A 19,863-nucleotide genomic window follows, 5' to 3' on the forward strand; every position below is an offset into this window, starting at 1 on the left:
GGTTGATTCCTGCATCCTCAGATGCCCTCAGAACCTCCATGCTAGCAAAATTAAGACTTAGCGGCCTCCCTTTCTCAAGTCGGCTCATTTAGGTGCCAGATGGGGTAAGTCAGAGAACTAACAAGAGGCTTCTGTAGCTGATTCCGAACCCTTGGAGGGCACCCGATGCTGGTGTTTAGGGCTAGGATGCTGTGGTGTTGCTCACTGTGCTTGGCTCTGTGACATGAGGCCTCAGATGCTCAGGTTAACCGAGAATAGCTGGAATATGTAGTTTTCTGCCCTCTTTCCTTGTTCACCCAGTAGCTTAAGTATCTCTACTGTCTTCCACAGCTCCGTGGGGGCAGCCTCTACCCGAGGGGAGCACAGCAGCAGCTGCACGCTGGCAGCGTGGAGTGGCAGGGACTACAGGCAGCCTGGGTGGGATGCCAGCATCCGGAGCCTCTAACTCAGGCTGCAGCAAGTCACTATTTTATCTTTGAAGTTCCTGTGTGCTATTTGTGACCATTTAAAAAGCATTTCCACTGGATTTATGGCCAGCTGAGGAGAGGGGCACTTACTATTTCAAGCTGATTTGAATAAACAATTATGAAGAGAATATATTATTAATGAGAAGCTTATCATTCCTGTTGGCAAACACATTATTCTCCCACTACCCAGAGGGGCCTCTGCCAGCCCATGGAGATAACCTGGATCCCCCACCCCTCCTGAAACAGAGGATAATATGCCTTTGCCCACACCACCTGCCTCTTCCTCCCAGTTTGTCTAAGAAAAATCAAAACCCAGTTCCTCTAAAGCTTCAAATCTGTTCCCTTTTTTTTTTTTTTTTTTGTTCTTTCTTCATTTTTTTAATCTTGAGTTTTGTCATGTAGGTGAAGAGAGGGAAATCATGGGGGCTGGGTGAGAGTCCCTCAATTCAACTCTGGATGTGCTGAAGGGGCCACCGGGCTTCTTGCCAACCTTGAAGTTCTTAGCCTAGAATATGTCAACTCCTGGGGATGCAGAACACCATTTCTCTCCATCTTTGGGAAGCAGGGCTTCCTTCCTTTTGCTGCTGAGAGATGAAAATGCCCAACTTGGCAGTGGTGATTGACTTCTTCCTCCTTCCCGCTCAGGGCAGAACCAGTCCTCACCCGAATCAAGGAAAACCGGAAACGGATCATCTCACCATCTTTTGATAACATCAAATATGACAACTTTGAGATAGAAGAGTACCCGCTGGCGGCCCAAGGCTTTGACTGGGAACTGTGGTGCCGCTACCTGAACCCACCCAAGGCCTGGTGGAAGCTGGAGAACTCCACAGCCCCAATCAGGTATGGCATTCTTCCCCTTTGCTCTCTCTGCCAAAGCCTTTAGGCAAGGATTACCCAGTGTGTGACAGCACGAGGAGGGGGAGGTACACAGGAACTACTGTGTGATCTTTAGACTTGCTCACAAACTCTCACAGTCTCTTTTCAAAGAACCACACTTATTTAAACAAACAAAAAAAAATCAGATCTTTTTAAAAGTTTTATTTAGGGGTGTAGGTGCTTGTCCATATGCGTGTGTGTGTGTGTGTGTGTGTGTGTGTGTGTGTGTGTGCACCATGTGTTTAGGTACCTGCAGAGGAGAGCATCAGATCCCCTGGAACTGGAGTGATAGGTTGTTATGAGCCAGCTGATGTAAGTAGTGGGAACTGAATTCAGGTCATTGTGAAGGGCAGGAAGCACACTCTTAACAGCTGGGACAGCTGTTGCCCCCACAGTTACTTGTCTCACCTGTGTAGATGCAGTACTGTGCTCCTACTGCTGATGCCACAAAGTGCTTACTGGCAGGAGCCTGATATAGATGCCTCCTCAGAGGCTCTGCCAGAGCCATACTGATACAGATGAGGATGTTTGCAACTAGCCATCGGACTGAGCACGGGGACCACAGTGAAGAAGCTAGAGAAAGAACTAAAGGAACTGAAAGAATTTGTATCCCCTTTCATGGGAAAAACAACATTATCAACCAAGCAAGCCCTCTAGAGCTCCCAGGGACTAAAACACCAACCAATGAGTACACATAAAGAAACCATGGCTCCAGTTGCATATGTAGCGAGGATGGTATTGTCTGGCATCAATGGGAGGAGAGTCTTTTGGTCCAGTGAAGGCTTGTTTTTCCAGCGTAAGGGAATGCCAAGGCACTGAGGTAGAGAGTGTGGTTGGGAGAGGGAGCACCTTCATGGAAGTAAGGGGAGGAAAAAGGAGGATGGGAGTGGGGTAAAAGGGGATAACATTTGAAATGTAAATACAGAGAATATCTAATAAAATGAAAAACATCACTGTGCTCAATGCTAGAGATTCAGAGTGAGTAGGATTTGATTTCCAAGCTCTCTAAGCCTGGAATACAGTGAGGATGATACACAGTATAGGGTGAATAATTTTGCCAGGAAGAGGAAGCATTTGAGCTGATCTTCAAGGCTAAGAAGAAGATGGCTAGGGTGAGGGTGACACTTATCTGTGACTGTTAGGTCACACGGGAGGCTGAGAGAGTCCTCAGGGAGAGATGTGATCTGGGCAGCCCTTGCTATGAGGCCAAACCAGACTATGGGACAGATGTACCTGGATGGTGCTTGGATTTTCTCCTATAGAACACAGGCACAAATTACCTCCAACTGCATTTTGAAAACATCAAACTGGTTCTGCCTTTGATGCTGTCTTCCTAGACCTCTGAATAGCTTCCATTTGATACCTTAAGGTTCCTGTACTTCTCATTCCTGCCAGCCTTATTGCTGTGTATTGATGACTGGGAAAATATCTAGTTCCCACCATTAAACAGATAAATGGAACCACAAGGTGACTTAGGGGGCCACCTTGAAATAAGAATCCAGTCTTACTTGTGCTGCAAGGGAGAAAAAGATTATGAAAAATTTCATTCAAAAAAATTCATTCCTGTATGACAAATTTTATACAGGAAATAGAATGAAAAAAAAAAAACTCTCCTGTGGTTCCTGTTCTGAATTTTTCAGTCTATCTTATGTTGCTATAACAAAATACCAGAGTATGGATAATTTATAAAGAATGATATTTGTTTAACTCACTGTATTAGAGGCTGAAGGTCTGAGCCTGAATGGCCCCTGCCTGGACAGCCTCTGGTGAAGGTTTTTTAATGTATTAGAACATGATGAACGACATCATGTGGCAAGAGTGAAGAGGAAAAGAGCTGCACAGAGACAGGCCAAGTATATACAATGGGCTTGCTTTCAGGTGTTTCTAACCTTGACCCTGGGATGCATGAATCCCAGGACAGATATAACTGACACTCAATATGGTTGCAATTGACAGAACCGTATCACAATATGAAAGATTGACATGTCTGCATCAAGTTCATAGCAGACTTGTTTATAATGGTCAGAAGCTGGAAAAAACCCAGATGTTCTTCAACAGAAGAATGAATACAGAAAATATGGTACATTTACACAATGGAGTACCACTCAGCTATTCAACACAATGACTTCATGAAATTCGTAGGCAAATGAATGGAACTAGAAAATATCATCCCAATCACAAAACACACACACACACACACACACACACACACACACACACACACACACACACACACACGGTATGCACTCACTGATAAGTGAATATTAACCCAAAAACTCAGAATACTCATGATACAATTTACAGATCACATGAAGCTCAAGAAGTTGGAAGACCAAAGAGTAGATGCTTCAGTTCTTTTTAGAAGGGGGAACAAAATATTCACGGGAGGAAATACAGAGAGAAAGTGTGGAACAGAGACTGAAGAAACGGTCATCCAGAGACTTCCCCACCTGGGGATCCATTTCATATACAGTCACCAAATCCAGACAATATTGTTGGTGCCAAGAAGTGCATGCTGACAGGAGCCTGTATAACTGTCTCCTGAGAAGCTCTGCCAGGACCTGAGAAATACAGAGGTGGATGCTCTCAACCAACCATTGGACAGAGAATGGGGTCCTCAATAGAAGAGTTAGAAAAAGGACTGAAGAAGCTGTAAGGTTTTCAACCCCACAGGAAGAACAATAATATCAACCAACCAGACCCCCCAGAGCTCCCAAAGACTAAACTACCAACCAAACAGTACATGTAGAGGGACCCATGGCTCTGGCCATATATGTAGCAGAGGATGGCTTTATTGGGGATCAATAAGAGGAGAGGCTCTTGGCCTTGTGAAGGCTCAATGCCTCAGTGTAAGGGAATGCCAGAGCAGGGAGGTGAGAATGAGTGGGTGAGTGGGTGGGGGAACACTGTCATAGAGGCAGGGGAGGGGGACTGTGATAGGTGGATTCCAGAGGGGAAACTGGGAAAAGAGATAATATTTGAAATGTAAGTAAAACAAAAAAAATCCAATAAAAAAGAATTAATTTGGTCCCCTCGAAACTACATTTAGTCATTGTCATGAATTTTACATATTCTTTGAGAAATGTATATATGTGTATGATGTCTTTTCATCACATCCACCCTTTACACCTAGCTCCTCCCAGACACTACACACAATCTTCCTTCAAACTTCATCTTTATTTTCTTACCCACGGAATCCAATTGCTACTAGCAATGTGCATTTGAGTGTGGGGCTGCCTGCTGAATAAGGAGAGATCCCTATTAGGAACTGCATCCCTTATAAAACCCGACACTCCCCTGACCACCAACCATCAATTGCCAATAGCTCCTCACATGGGCGGGCCTTCGAAAGCCCCTCCTCCGTCCATGGTGAAATTTTTCCTGGCTTGATCTTGTGTGCAGGTTTTGCCCAAGCAGCCACAGATGAAGGCTATACCTGCAGGGACCATTAATTCATTACGGCATTAATCCCATGTGGATGTGGCTGCCCTGGAATCCACTCGTCTTCAGTGGTTTACCTTTTGGAGACCTCCTACCTCTCCATGCCAAACTTGCAGCACGGGGACCTTTAAAGGGTACACAGACAAAGCATAGCCAAGCCACTGCAGCTGTCTACATCATTGTGTGGTATTAATTTGCTGGGAGTCTGCTGTGTGCTGGGGCCTTGTACATATACATGGTCCGTTGGGTCCATGTTATATCCTGGTATTGACTCATTGTGCGACCCCCGTTTAACACGATGGGAGCTAGACTGTGGCAGGAGTATATTCTGACTGAAGGCTGAGTCAGTGGAGCCCGGTTCTACTAACAAGTCACCGAGACTCTGACTTGTTCTCTCACCCCTTGCTCAGTTACTGTTGAGTTGAGTTCACAACTTGTGTGGCTCGAGTTTGCCCAACGTCATCAGAGGTAAATTTGCCCCCATGCTGTGGGTCTTCTTGCAGGATGTAGTACAAATCCTTTCACCCCCAGACAGAGCAGGCTGGTCTACATTAGCAGAGCTGTACTCTAAGTCTTTGCTAGAGTGTATCATACTGACCATTCATTCTCTATCACCCCACGATGTTTATCAGGAATGGAGATTAGAGGGATAAGAGTCTGGGAACTTTTGGATTATTTCTGGTTTTCTCCCTAGAGGATGACGAGCTCCGTAGAGACTGATTTTATACAAATGCACTGTAAGCACCACAGATCTTCGTTCTCGGGAGCCGTTTCAGTGGCTTGCCCACACATGATACTATACATAGAGCTTAGCGCTTGCCTCTGTTGTTCTGGGAAATGTCATTTTTAAGATTGTCATTCAATGGGTCCCCAAGGTCTCTGGCTGACCCACTCAAGAAAATCCACATGAGAAATTTCTCTCAAACCAACTGCTAGTCAAAGGGGGAAAAAAACCCAAGATATCAATCAGTTCATTTCTACCTGAGAACTGTGAATTTTGTTTCTAAGAATCTGTATGTTCCTTTTCACTCAGCTCAACAGAAAGCTCAGAGTCAACATCTGGGCTCACTTTAAGAACGGGTACAGAGGGCTAGGGAGATGGCTCAATGCATAAGAGTACTTGCTTCTCTTCTCGAGGTTCCACGTTTCCTAATACCCATGTTAGGCAGCTATTGTCACCTCTAGGGGATCTGATGCCCTCTTCTGGTCTCCATAGGCGCCTATACTCATTTGGAAAATTCCCTCCACCAGCATATTCTCTCTCTCTCTCTCTCTCTCTCTCTCTCTCTCTCTCTCTCTCTCTCTCTCTCTCTCTCTCTCTCTATCTCTCTCTCCCTCTCTCTCTCTCTCTCTCTCTCTCCCTCCCTCCCTCCCTCTCCCTCCCTCCCTCTTCCTCCCTCCCTCCCTCCCTCTCTCCCTCTCCCTCCCTCCCTCTTCCTCCCTCCCTCCCTCCCTCCCTCCCTCCCTCTCTCTCTCTCTTTCTCTCTTGCTCTCTCTCTCCCTCCCTCCATTCCTCCCTCCATCCCTACCCCCCCACACACAAAAATAAATCCCTTTTAGGTACTATGAAAGAGAGCCTCAGCCTACGTTTGCTTTCTTTACAGCCTCCAATCTATTGTAACCTTTAGATCTTTCTAGATATTATGTATATTTTCTGCAGATTTTAGGGTTTTTATAAGTTGTGCCTAATCCTTTTGGGGATTGAGGGGAACTAATTCTGCTTAATACAGCATCTAGTTATTAAGTCATAGATACCCCAACATGTCTGTAATCACTTGAGCAACTGCTCTGGATTTTGTGGTCCCTCTGGATGGGTCTGAAGTAAGAGAAAGGCCCTTTCCCATATGTTCTATGACTGTGGTTCTGAAAGCGCCAACACATCCAGTATTCAGAAGTTTGGAAGAAAAGGTGAAGACCTGGTCCTGCTTGCCAATGCTTTCGAACCAAGTGATTTTCAGGAGTTGGTCATGCCCAGAGCTCTTGACCTCGGTTCACAGGATATTGACACACAACTGGTGTTGTAGTTACCAATGTTTCTGGGTCAGAGGCCTTGTTGATGGAGGGTCAGCACAATTCAACAATGCATGGTGCGAGGCATGTTGGGGAAAATGCTTTCAGAAATCTCCTTTTCTTATGGTGCTGGGATTGAACCCAGGGCTTTTGGCTTGCTAGTCAAGTACTCTAGCACTTAGATACATCACCAGACAGTGAAAATGCCTGCAGAACATAGAGTTTGGTGCTGGACAACGATTCTAGTGACAGATATCTGGGGATGAGCGTAGGCAGGTCTACAGTATTGAAGGGGGTGAGCATTAGAGATTTGAGGTAGGCTCACTAGCTCCTCAGTGAAGAGCTTCAAAGAGAATTGCTACCGTCAGGGGAGTAGGAACGGCGAGGCTGCATCTACACGTTTTGCCATCTGATGTCCTTAGCTTTCCATGCTATCACACCAGGCTGGAGGATTTGGTGAAGGAGAGGAAGGGAGAAACTGCAAAACCTCTAGGGGTGAGAAAACTATCGATTACATGCAAATTACATCCGTCTAGTTGGGATTAGAAACACACCCAGGTGCAGAAAGGGCTGTTTTCTTAGGGGATGCTGGTGCAGGAGGATGCCCAGGTACACAGACACCCTGGAGTCACAACACTGGTCTGTATTCTAAATGGCTTTACTTGAACAGATTGTAGGGGTGTCACACATGTGTGTTCTTAGAGTAGACTGACACCCTTGTTTAATGGAGAACACCAAACCCAGACATAAGAGGTGAGCATATGTGAATGACATTGCTCTGACTTTGTGTCTTGAGAAATCCCTCAGCCTCTCTGAGCCTCTAAATCACTAGCACCTGTAACATCCAATAAGCCATGATCTTTGTGCTATTCACTACATCTCTTTCCAAATTCCTCTTTGGCCTTCCCATGTTTCCTGGAGACAGGTAGTTTCTCATGCCCCCCACCTCCTCTAATTAGCTACCTTAGAGTATCCCCTCTTGTCACGCAGGCTGACTCGGAATTCTCTAGGTAGCTAATAATGATTCTGAACTTATGATTCTCCTGCCCCCGAGCCCTGGGACCACAGGAATGTGCTACCCTGCCTAGTTTATACAATGGTCGAAATAAAACCCAAGGAGGGTCCTATATATACTGAACAGCACTCCACTAACTGAGCTAAATACCAGCTTGCCTGAGTATTCTTTATTAAAAAAATGTACATTACACTGTTCTGCTTGAAATTTGTCACAAGCCTTTACCTATAAATGATATCTATACACTCTTTTTCTATGCTACTCAAAACCCTCAACAACCTGGTTGTCACTAATTTTTCTAAGTGAACAGAGGTTGACATGTAAACCCCCAGTAGGGATAATGAGAAAGTCCAAGCTGAAGCAGTCTGGCCATGTGGTTCAAAGTCCAAAGAAGCAACCTACACCAACAGAGTGAATGGCAACGCCCACCCCCCTTTACTAATGCACCAGCAAGCATAGTGGGGAGCAATGGCAAGTTATGTAACAAAAGCTGTCTTCCCATTGTCTCAGACAGCTTCCTTGGGGTGGGTAAATTTAGGTGAACCTAGGAGGCTACCCAGAAAACGAGGCCCCACTGGGTCTGGCAGCAGAGGTGGGAACTTTGGGATTGGAAGTTCTTTCTCCTCAGATGACTCTCAGACCAGCCTCTGCTCACAGCTGGCCATCTCTCCCACCCTGCAGGAGCCCCGCCCTCATTGGCTGTTTCATTGTGGACCGGCAGTACTTCGAGGAGATTGGCCTGCTGGACGAAGGCATGGAGGTCTATGGAGGGGAGAATGTAGAGCTTGGGATCAGGGTAAGTGAGATTTCTCACACAGGGCTGAGCTCGGCTCCCATGGTGGTAAGTGAATCAGTCCGGGGTTGTAGTGTTGATGAGCCTTTAGTTCCCAATGGGAAGGGGGCTAAGAGTTGAGACTCATGCTCACAGTGACTATCTAGTTCCAAACCCTGGTGCATGTATATAGTCAGAGCCAGGGACACTCATGGCAGTGCCTCTTGAATTTCAGGAAATAGGTGCCTTCAGAGTTTGCTTGCCTAGAGAATCAGACCCCAGTCTGGCACTTCTGTTTGAACTGAACAAATCTGTTGGAGTAAGCAACAGAAGACACCAAAAGCCAGCTGGACAAGAAAGACCACCAGAGTCACTGCCCCGTGGCTATTTACTCCGCTGTGGTCCTTAGAACATTCCCAAAGATGGCTATGGAGGTCTAACAAAAAATAAACAAACCCCTAGAGTATAAATAGCAGAACACAGCCAAATTCACGTAGTGCTAGCCAGACCCACAGGACATCCTGGACCCTGATGCTGAAGGCTCTCTGTGGTTTATCAACTCATAGCACGACTCTGTAAGAAGGGCCATTTTCTTCCTTACCCCCGGAAAACATTTACTGGACTTTCTGGCTCTTATCTCTTGGCCTATGACAGACAAGCTTAGAGTGATCCCTCTTCTCAGCCAGGAAGGTGCATCAGGTGCCCTGGCATTGGGTAGAAATGTGTTGGTTATAATGAAAGATTATCTGTGTCCAGGAAGCACCCTGTCAAACCCATGGCCTTCAGCCTTGGTGAGTCCCCATCATGGTTCCAACTGTCTCTGATAACCCATCATACACACCTCACAGGTTTGTCAGCCTTTTAGAGGGACCTTGTACTACCTGGTGTCTTATGCTTGACAGATTTTCTGTCTCACAACCAGCCGTTCATAGCTTAGGCAGAGCTCCTCCAAAATCCAGTCCACCCGACTGTACCTTTGCCATGGTACATGCATCTGGTGTCTCTAGGTCCAGTCCAGGCCTTCAGTTCCCACTCAAAAACCTACCCTCCTCCCATCATTGCCCTCCTCTGTTTCCAAGTCCATAGAATAAGCAGCTGACCCTGGACAACCCTCTCCTTAACTGTGCAAGGGAGACCAGGCAGTATGTATCCTGTAACATCCAGGGCCCAGCTCATCCCCAATCTTAATAGTAGGCTTTGCGAACTGGTTGAAGGAACAGCCTGTCTGAGGCTGAGTTTGGAAAATACCTCAGACACCTGTATTCACTGGCACTCCAAGCAATTGCTTTGGGGGGCAGTGGGAATGCACAGGCTGATGAAAAGCTAATGTATTCATAGAGGACAGCGCCTGCATAATCACCCTCATTCCTCCCTCCGCTGGTCATTTATTCACCACCCGCCGGCTTCCTCGCCATCTCATTTCAGCGCTGCTCCTGGATAAATGCTTGCCCCCAAACACAATCTGTTTCACCAGAAGCAGCTGTCAGGACTCGGCCGAGCGGGCAGCACCGCCTCCGGTCACTTGTGTTCTCTGGGTAAAAATGTCCCGAAATGGGGAAAGGAATTAGATTTGTGAACTCTGCTTCCAACATATGTGTGAGTCAATCACACGGTGGTGGTGATGTCTGGCTCTCCTTAAATTATAAAGCTATTTTGGAGTGTGGGGCCTGGGTGAGGCTCTCAGATTTGTGTTAAAATATCTTCGGGTAGTTTCGTGTTCAGGGTTTCAAATACAGTATAAAATATTGCTAGGCTCTGTTTTCCATCTCCTGCCTCCCATCGGACAGAGATGAAACATCATAATGGCAAAGGGAGAGGTGGCTTTTAAAACAGGGCACAGCCTCTGTAAGCTGGTGGAACTAAGTACACGGGGAGGGACGGTTCATTTGTATTCTGGTTCTTCCTTGAGGGGGTGTGGAATCTCTGATCATTTTCCATCTTCCTACATGTGGTTACCACTACCTATTTTTCTTTTGTGTTTTGCAAGCTAATATCTCAGTGCCTCAGTTTCCCCCCACCCTTGAGAAAACAATATTTCTAATTACCCCTCAGGATTGCGTGCCAAGCTAAACGAGATTGCTCATCACATCTCCCTATTCGGCAGCATCTCATGCAAAGCCTTTATCTGTTTTGGAACATGCAAATAGATTTTTTTTCTGCACATATTGACTACCTGATGTCTGTCTGGGATCTTGTTAGTTATTTTTTTCTCCATGTTCTCCATGTGTATGCATGTGAGATGTGCATGCGTTTATTTTTGTATGTGTGTCAGTGTGCACACACATCTGTGTTTCTAGAAGTGGCAGCGCCCCAAAGTTGATGTCTGGAATCATCCTCAATCCCTCTTCCACTGTGTTCAATGAGTCAGGGTCTTGCAATCAAACCCATCACTCACATACACTCACATATGGCTAGCATTCATAGCCAGCTTGCCCTGGGGATTTAGTCAACCTTCTGAGGGTAGCATTACAGGCCGCCCACGACAGCAGCATTCGCATTGGTCTGGGTGTCTGAACTCTGGTCTTCACACTTGCTCGGTAAGCACTTTACCAGATGAGCCCTCTTCCCAACCCCAGGGCATTTTAAAAATGCCATCCAATCACAGAACACCTTAAAATAGACCTTTTAGGGTATTTTCCCTTTATCAGTTGAAGAAACTAAAACTATGAACTTGCATAGGGTTCAGCATCATGCAATTTGTAAAACAGAAAGACTCACGTCGAGCTCAGTACATACATCACAGTGATCAAGCCCAGGACCCAAGTCCTTTGAGACTCCTCCCCCAAGAAATAGCACATTGTTTTCTTTTTTCTTTAGACTCAGCCTTGCCTGTTGAGTCTCCCTGTAAAACCTTGATCATCTCATTTTACACTCAATCCTAGTAAGCTCCCTCCTTGGCTTTAGAATCTGCATGGCAAAGAGGAAAAAGTGAGAGTTGCGGGAGTAGAGTCAGAAATAAGAGCTGGCATGAACAGAAGACTGGAGATTGTGTACTTCATGGCTCAGAGAGTTCTAGGACGCAAGGATATATTCCAGAGCTGGCAAGGACATAAAGAACAATTGGAAGCTATTATCGGCCCAGTTAGGTCCCCCCCCCCCCCAGATGTCCAGGAATCCTCATTCCTTTCCTGGAAACGTGAGCTTAGGTGGAAACAGTCTTCATGAAGATAATCAGGGTCTAAGGAGGCCACACTGGGGCAGGGTGTGAACTAATTTAATGGGTCTGGTGTCTTTGAAAGAAGAAAATTTGGACAAAGATGAATGCCCTGTAAAGCTAGAGGCAGAGGTTGGAGTTGTGATATCACAAGCCAAGGAATACTTAAAGCTTGAAGAGGTAAGACAGGACCCTTCTCTAGAGGCTGTAGAAGGAAAGTGCCCCCTTGAGCGTCACGCCTCCATGGGAGCTTCTAGCACCCAGAACTGTACATTCCTTTTTTGTCAGTTTGGCAATCTCCCAAAACAGTTTGTTAGAAAGCCAAGAAAACTAATAGAGACCAAACTTCAGATCGGTGCATTATCTGAGAAACCTGGTGACATTTAAACATCCTTCCTCTTGTCCCCGTGCAATGGAGTTGCTTTGCTTCCCATGGAGCTGGGGTCTCAGTATAAAATATAAATATAAAGTGTTTTCTCAATATAAAGTATAGCTCAACTCTGGAAAACGAGCCATTTAAAAGCAGGCTACAAAAATCCACACAGCCAGAGGTCCATGGAATGTGAGATGACAGGTTTTAAAACCTCATAGAAATAAGAGAAAAGGCATAAAGATGAGATACTGCAAAATCAATAGACAAACTATATCTAAAGAGTCTTCAGAGCATTTAATCAGATACAGGATGGAAAATATGTTGCATAATGATCTATTTATTGTGTGTGTGTGTGTGTGTGTGTGTGTGTGTGTGAGAGAGAGAGAGAGAGAGAGAGAGAGAGAGAGAGAGAGAGAGAGAGAGAGAGAGTCACTATGAGGTGTGTCTGCGCCTGTGCCAAAACATGGAGGATGTCGGATGTGCCTCTCTGTTGCTCTCCTCCGTATTCTTTTGAGACAGAGCACCTCTGCAGCTAGACTGGTGACCCACAAGTCCCAGTGATCCTCCTGTCTCTGTGCTTCCCACCAACAGATCTGAGATTACAAATGTATGTGGGGTCAACCCAGCTTTTCGTGCAGGTGCTGAGATCTGAACTTGGGTTTTCATGCTTGTGTAGCAAGTGCACTACTCCATCCCTCTGGCCCATAAAAATTCATATTTGAATCAAAAGATATTAAAATATGAATGAGATGACTCTGAAAATCATTAGTTGATCATTCTTTTGCCATGGCAATAGAATTTCTGAGAAAAACAACATAAAGGAGGAGAGATCCCATGTTGGCTCATGGCTTCAGAGGTCTCAAACTATATAGTTACTTGACTCCATTCATTGATCCTGGATCTCTCTCTCTGCTGATGCTCAGCCTGCTTGCATTTTTGCGTTGTCCAGGACCCCAGTACATGGAGTGATGCTGGTTACCTGGAGGGTGTCTTCTCACCCCCAGGAAACCTAATCAGGATAATCCCTCACACACTTTCCCAGGGGCTTGTCTCTTTGGTGATTCTAGAGTCTGTTAAGATGACAATCAATATTAGTCATCACAGCTCCTTAACTCCCAAAGTTCAGAAAGTAAAGAAGGGCGAGAAAGACCGAGGAGCAGTGGACAAGCTACACGCTCAAAGGCATAGCTTCCATGACCCACATCCTCCAAGTTTCCATCTCCTCCTAGCCCAGTTTAGCTATGAACTCAACTGTGAATTCATCTACTGGTGGCTTACTACCCTTATCAGTAGTGCCACCAATCCATCAAGATATGAGCCTTTGAGGACATTTTAAATCTAAACTATAACATTTAGTTCATCTAGGACAAAATTTCAAATGTTAAAAATATAAAATGAAGCTAAGTGGATGGGTCAGACAAATATGTGAACATTATTAAGATAGTAAAACCAAAAAAAATACTAGAAAGTATATCTAAAGGAACCATTCAAAATCATCCCAGGAAGAAAATTTTTTTTAAAAATGGGTGAAGTTTAGGTAGACTAGAGAGGTATATTATCTTACAGTTCCAAGTGGAAATGGTAAAAGGAGAGAATTGAGCAAAAGCAATTAGTTTACCAAATAATGTCTTGAATTTTTCCCGACTAACATGCCAATTCCACTTTTCCAAAGTCAGGTAAGTATGAAGATATATATCATGTGTGTGTGTGTGTGTGTGTAACTAACTCACAAGAATAAGAACTTATCCCAGTAAGAGAAAACAATGATTAGATGAACAGAACAGCCAACTTCTCACTGCAACCTTGAAAACTAAGAGAATATGGGACATTCTTTTCAATACGGTGAGTAAATGCTTGCTAGAGTATATGGATGTTCACAAAATAATCCCACTCAAAAGAGGATATGGTATACACACACATGCACACACAAACACATACACTAATTTTCCCATATATGATCTTTAATAAATAAGTTAAAAATACTTATGCTTGGGGGGAAAAGGGTTCCAAAAGGAAATGTGAGATTCAAGAGTAATTACTTCAATGATGGTAAATAGATAAGTTTAATAAAATACCAGAAGAGTTCTTACAGGGATGTTAAAATCCCATGCATGTATGGAGTATACACACTAGAAGGGGTGGTTGAGATTGTTGTAAATTGATATTTTGTTATTCACAGATAGGTTACTTGTTGAGTTTAAAATTTGGTAACGTAAGTAAACAAATTAAATTTCTTAGGGACTACATAAAAAGCACAAAATGAAGAAATATGATTTCAAAACCAGTTGATGGAAAATAAAATATGAATATTCCATATGCAAGGCAACAGAGAATCAACACAGGCATACTTATACCAGTCAATTTACATGAACTACGTCCGAAGATGAATAGTCACAGACTAGCTTAGAAGTTTACCCAGCAATGGGCTATTTATAAGAAACATATCTCAAATAAGACTCAGAATGATAAAAATCTAAAAGGATAGAAAATTCCATAGTGGGAAGATGCTAGCCTAAAGAAAGTTAATGTATTAACTTTAGATCAGTAGTACAATTATAGTAAAAAGGGTCTAAGAATAATCAATGTTAAATTCATGCAGAATCTATTAGCTGTCAGTTTGAATGTTACTAATGGAACAATACATTTGTATGAAGGAAAAACTCTGCAGAGTCTAGAGAGATGATTCTGCAGCTAATAATACTGGCTATTGATCCAGAGGACCTGGGTTTGATTCCCAGCACCTACATGGTGACTCACAATTATCCGTAAATCAGTGCGGCAGTCTGACCTCTGTGAGCACCAGGCATGCATGAGGAGGTATGCTGACATACATAGAGATAAAATAACCATACACATCGAATAAGGATTTTATTAAAAAAACAAAAAAACATCAGAACAATGAGACATCAGCAACCCTGACAGTGTAGCAAAAGGTTTCATTACGTCTCCCCAGAGTCAGTAACAGATGCACACTGTTAATGCGTTGACTCTGAAGAGCATCTAAAAGTTACTGAATGAGATTTTTCTCCCAGAACAAATTAAATGTTCATGGGTGTTGAGCACATTCTTGGGTATAAGACAAGGCACAACACATATCAAGGGTTTTTTCTGGCACAAAACATGTTCTCATACCAAAATGGGATTGTTAGAAACCCGTGGCCAAAATTTACAGCCAGAACAATTATTTTTTAAAATTATGAGACATGCTTCTAAAAATCCACATTTCACCAAAGTAATTAAGTCAGAAATTTTAAAATGCCTTAAACCTAGTGATAATAAATACATACTGTACTTACGTTGTTTGAATGCAGCTCGAGTTCAGCTGGAGAGAAACTGCTGGATATCCCATTTCTCCATTACAAAGAAAAGCTGAGCACTTATATAGATAAGTAGTTAGAAAAATATCAGAATAAGAATAGTAGAGTAAAATACTGAAGAAGCTGCTTTGTCTGCATTGTTTACAATATCCCAAAGCTGTGCCCAGACGTTTGCCAGGACCTGGAGAGAAAACATTAAGATTGAAGACCCCAATGGCTGTAGGTGAGAGAAATACGGCCCTTGGAATGGTCCAGGAGGCTGGATATATAGACTCTGACATGTGTATTGCGTGACAAGGACAACACCCTAGGAAATTATCTGTGGTTCATGATTATAAATTTTATTTCATGGTTCTACTTGGATCCACCTTCAAAGAGCACAATTAACTCGTGCGTTTAGACACTGGGTGATCTTTTAGCTTTTGAACCATTTCAGAAAGTACTGAACAAGCTTAGGAATGTCTTCCAACACCATGGACTACAGATGCCAAAAACCATGCAGAAGTTAACTCACATTCTACTCCCTCATGCGGGATAAAGGCAGGCCTAGTCTCATGATGGTGCAGAGCCCAGAACTAGAATTTGTGATTATAACATGGTTTGTCATTTAGAAAGATGTGTTTGTAGCTGATGACCCATTACAGTTGTTGGGATCTTCCAAGTACAATCACCTAATAAAGTTCCTCTTTTTTAACTAAAGGAGAAATATAAAGATAAGAACAAAAATAATGAAATAGCATGTACACATACATATACAAACATATATGCATTCATGTGTATGCATATAATAAAAATATTCATAAAGCCAAAACTTGTTTATTTGATAAAAATAATCAACTTTAACAGGAGAAGAGACGAAGTACAGAGATAAATAAATGTTAGGAATAGGAAAAGGTTCATTGATATGGGTATCTACAATTAAGAACATATAACAAACAAGTTCATTCTATAATTTGAAAATGTCAACAAAACCACAAATTTGTGAAATAATATTTTTATAAAAACTGATGCAGAAAGAAATAGAAATATAAACCTGGCCCATGAACATGAACAAAACTGAATTTATAGTTTAAAATATTCTCAAAACTAAAATCTAGCACTAGTTAGTTTTACCACTGAACGCTAATAAGGTCTCAGAGAACAAATCATTTTCAGTGCAGAGCATATAGAATAGAGACACATCCAAAGTTCCCAACAGCAAAGCCGCTGACATCTGGTTCTTCTGTAGCTAAGCATCTAGGGAAAGTCTGAGTTTATAGCGCAATTGTTGATTTTAACAGTCCTGATTCATAAAAAAAAAATTCAATTTTATTTTGTGTTCTCATTCAATATGAACACATGCACACATGTCTTTCTTAAATGAAATTCATGAGCTGTATGGAGTTTCGAGGAAGAAACATGGAGAGCCTTGCCTACAATTAGTTCTTTCCCTTGAACTCTTTAATATGAACACACCTTCCTGTGGCAGAAACCAAAGAATTCAGAAATGGGGGTTGGGGACAGGGGTGAATTCTCACAGCCATTGCTGTACTCCTGTTGCCTAGATCTGACAGCCAGAAGACAGGAAACCCCTCTCTGTCATGCTTTTGCTGTGGGTGACTCTTGGCTAGATTGAGCCCTTGCGCATTACCACATGGAGAAGAGTTTGTTGAGCAGCCATGGGAAATATACAAATCATGGGCTCCTGACTACGCAGCCAGGCTTTCTCACTGGGATTGCTCATGGGAGGGCAGACCTTCTAGCTTGAAATATTTTTTAATCGTTTGGTCCTCTAGACAATGGCCTCCTACTCTGATGACTCCCTTTATTTTTTTCTTTTTTCGGATTTATTTATTTTATGTATGTGACTACACTGTAGCTGTCTTCAGACACATCAGAAGAGGGCATCAGATTCCATCACAGATGGATTGTGAACCACCATGTGGTTGCTGGGAATTGAACTCAGGACCTTGGGAAGAGCAGTCAGTGCTCTTAACTGCTGAGCCATCTCTTCAATTCTGATGACTCTTAAATAGCATTTTCACCCCCCCAACCCCCACCCCCACCCCACCACAGAATGGTCCTCAATTATCTCTCCCTAAGACTGAATAGCTGTCTTTATTCTTTATTGCTTAAAGCGAGCTTTTCAGCTTTTTTGCCTCCTGTTTCTTTGCCTCTTCATGGGGCCTGACTAGGATGTGAGTCTCTTTCTGTACATGATTCTGAAGCCAGGAGTATCATCTAGGATGGAAAGAATTCTGTCTAATTGGCTGAACATCTTGGCCTTTGGGGGCACGTGAAATCATCCAAAGTCCTCCATCCACAGAGGCTTTAACAACTTGATAAGGCTACTGTTTGCACTTGGGGGCTCTCTCCACCTCAGACCATGAGCACTCTATCCCGTGCAGTCTTCTGTTGTCCTGTCTCCAAGATCTTACTCTCTTGAAAACTTCTCTCAGCCATGGGGAACCTAGTACCCACCTGCCCATGCTATAAGAAAATACATATTCTACAGGCATGCCAGAATAAAGAAAATCCAGTGGAATAAACAGAGGAGCCCTCACAAAGGCGTCACTATTGGCTATCAGCCGCCCCTGTGGCTGGGGGTGTGACTCAGTTGGTAGAACACCTGCCTAGCATGTACCAGGAAAGCTCTGGGTTCCATCCACAGCACCACATATAAACCAGTAATAACAACTATAATCCCAGTACTCAGGAGGTAGGGGTGGGAGAATCCCAAGTTTAAGGTCATCCTTGGCTACATAGCAAGTTCAAGGTTAGCCTGTGCTATGCAAGACCCTATCTCAAAAAAAAAAAAGTTTTTAGTTTCAGCAGAAAGATAGTCTATTAAATATCCATTAAATAACAAAAAGACAAAGTCAGTGCCTTTTTTTCAGTGTTTTCAAGATCTTTCCCTTACAATAATCCGTTTTAGTGCAAAAGTGCAAATGCCACAGGCAAGCTAGAATTTATTATCCCTAAACTGTTAGATCCTCCAATATGTTTATGTTGGCCCCCAAAGTTAATCCATCCCTATACTTTATTATCTCATTATCATAATTATTATTTTTAACAACTACAACAAAAAGAAATTTAGATCCTTGGTAAACTATAAATTGCTGTATATAAATCCCACGATCATTTCCATCGTCCATGTGACATTTATGTTGTATAAATATACTACTGCCCATTTTAGACAGTGTTTTTCTAAGGTGTGTGTGAGTTTATATGTCTTCCCTGTCGGATGTTTTATTCAGAGAGTGCTCCAAATCAGCATTGTAAAGGAAGAAGTCTGGCTCTGGCTAACGAAAAATCAAAGGGCTGATTGGAAGGTATTTCCTGGGGTTTGTCAGCCTGACAGGTGAGGTCTGGATTTCAGCGTTGCTTCAATTTGTATCACTCTTATTAAATAAGAGACTTTTTCACACGCAGCTAAGACCGTCTACACTGCCGTCTCCTGTGAGGGGCTCAGACCTTTGACCCACTTTCCTGTGTAGTTATTAATCTCTACTTTTAGGATGTCTACACATTAGGAGCAGTACAGCCTTATCTATGGTACAATTTGAACTTCTCTCCCAAGTGTGTTATTTCTCTTCTGTTTTTGCTGTGAAAGGACTGTTTTGCTCTATTTTATTTGAGACAAAGTCTTATTGTAACCCAGGCTATCCTTGAATTCACTCGATGGCTCAGTATTACCTCTAACTTGTAATCCTTCCGGCTCTGTTGCATTACCATGCCCAGCCTACTCTGCTTTTTCAAAATTAAGCAAATGTATCATCCTTTCCCTTCCTTTCCAGGTCCTTAGTTAAGAAAATCTTAAATTTTCTACTTGTATAATCCTATCTTTCACATTTTAATCTTGGTTTTTTTCTTTTTCCAAAACCAATCATGATATATTTGGGGGGTGGATCCAGTCTTACTGTTCTTTGTGGACATCCTACCACATTCTGTCTTCATCTGTCTTCTGTTGCTATAACAAAATACTGGAGAATGGGCCATTTTAAAGGACGAGAAGTTTACTTTTGCTTGTGTTTCTGGAGACAGCAAATGTACAGGCACAGCACCAGAGCTGCCCAGGCTTAGTAAGGACCTGGCGCCACACCACGTACAGTGTATGGGAATGACCAGCAGCACACTCAGAAGACATCAGAAGATGGAGCATAAGAGTGTAACAGCCTAGGCCTTTTCAAAGTGTTGTAGATTTGTGTAGAAAGTGATGAGTTTCAGAATGGCAATGTAAGTCAAAGCCATCATGGACTTTGGACGTTGACTGTGTCCATTCCCCTGCACCCTCTCACTCCTAACCTCTCCCACTTCACCTCTGCCTTCCCAAGCAGTTCCCCTTTTTTCCTGGTGTGTGTGTGTGTGTGTGTGTGTGTGTGTGTGTGTGTGTGTGTGTGTGGTGTTGGATAAAAGCTATGAGTCCTGCCACTAATTTTTTTTTTTTTTTTTGCTT

The 19,863-nt window shown here is 43.2% G+C and overlaps 1 protein-coding gene across 1 annotated transcript in view; it reads left to right on the forward strand.

Moving 5' to 3' along the window:
• The window catches only part of GALNT18 (polypeptide N-acetylgalactosaminyltransferase 18), a 302,943-nt gene that overhangs the window by 220,113 nt on the left and 62,967 nt on the right, over nucleotides 1-19,863 (forward strand). The window contains exons 5-6 of the mRNA XM_080911329.1: nucleotides 1,113-1,310; nucleotides 8,494-8,608. Coding sequence (XP_080767455.1) covers nucleotides 1,113-1,310; nucleotides 8,494-8,608 — 313 coding nt within the window. The remainder of the gene's footprint in view (nucleotides 1-1,112; nucleotides 1,311-8,493; nucleotides 8,609-19,863) is intronic.

This window comes from Micromys minutus (genome assembly GCF_963924665.1).
Source record: "Micromys minutus genome assembly, chromosome: 2".
NCBI lineage: Eukaryota > Metazoa > Chordata > Mammalia > Rodentia > Muridae > Micromys > Micromys minutus.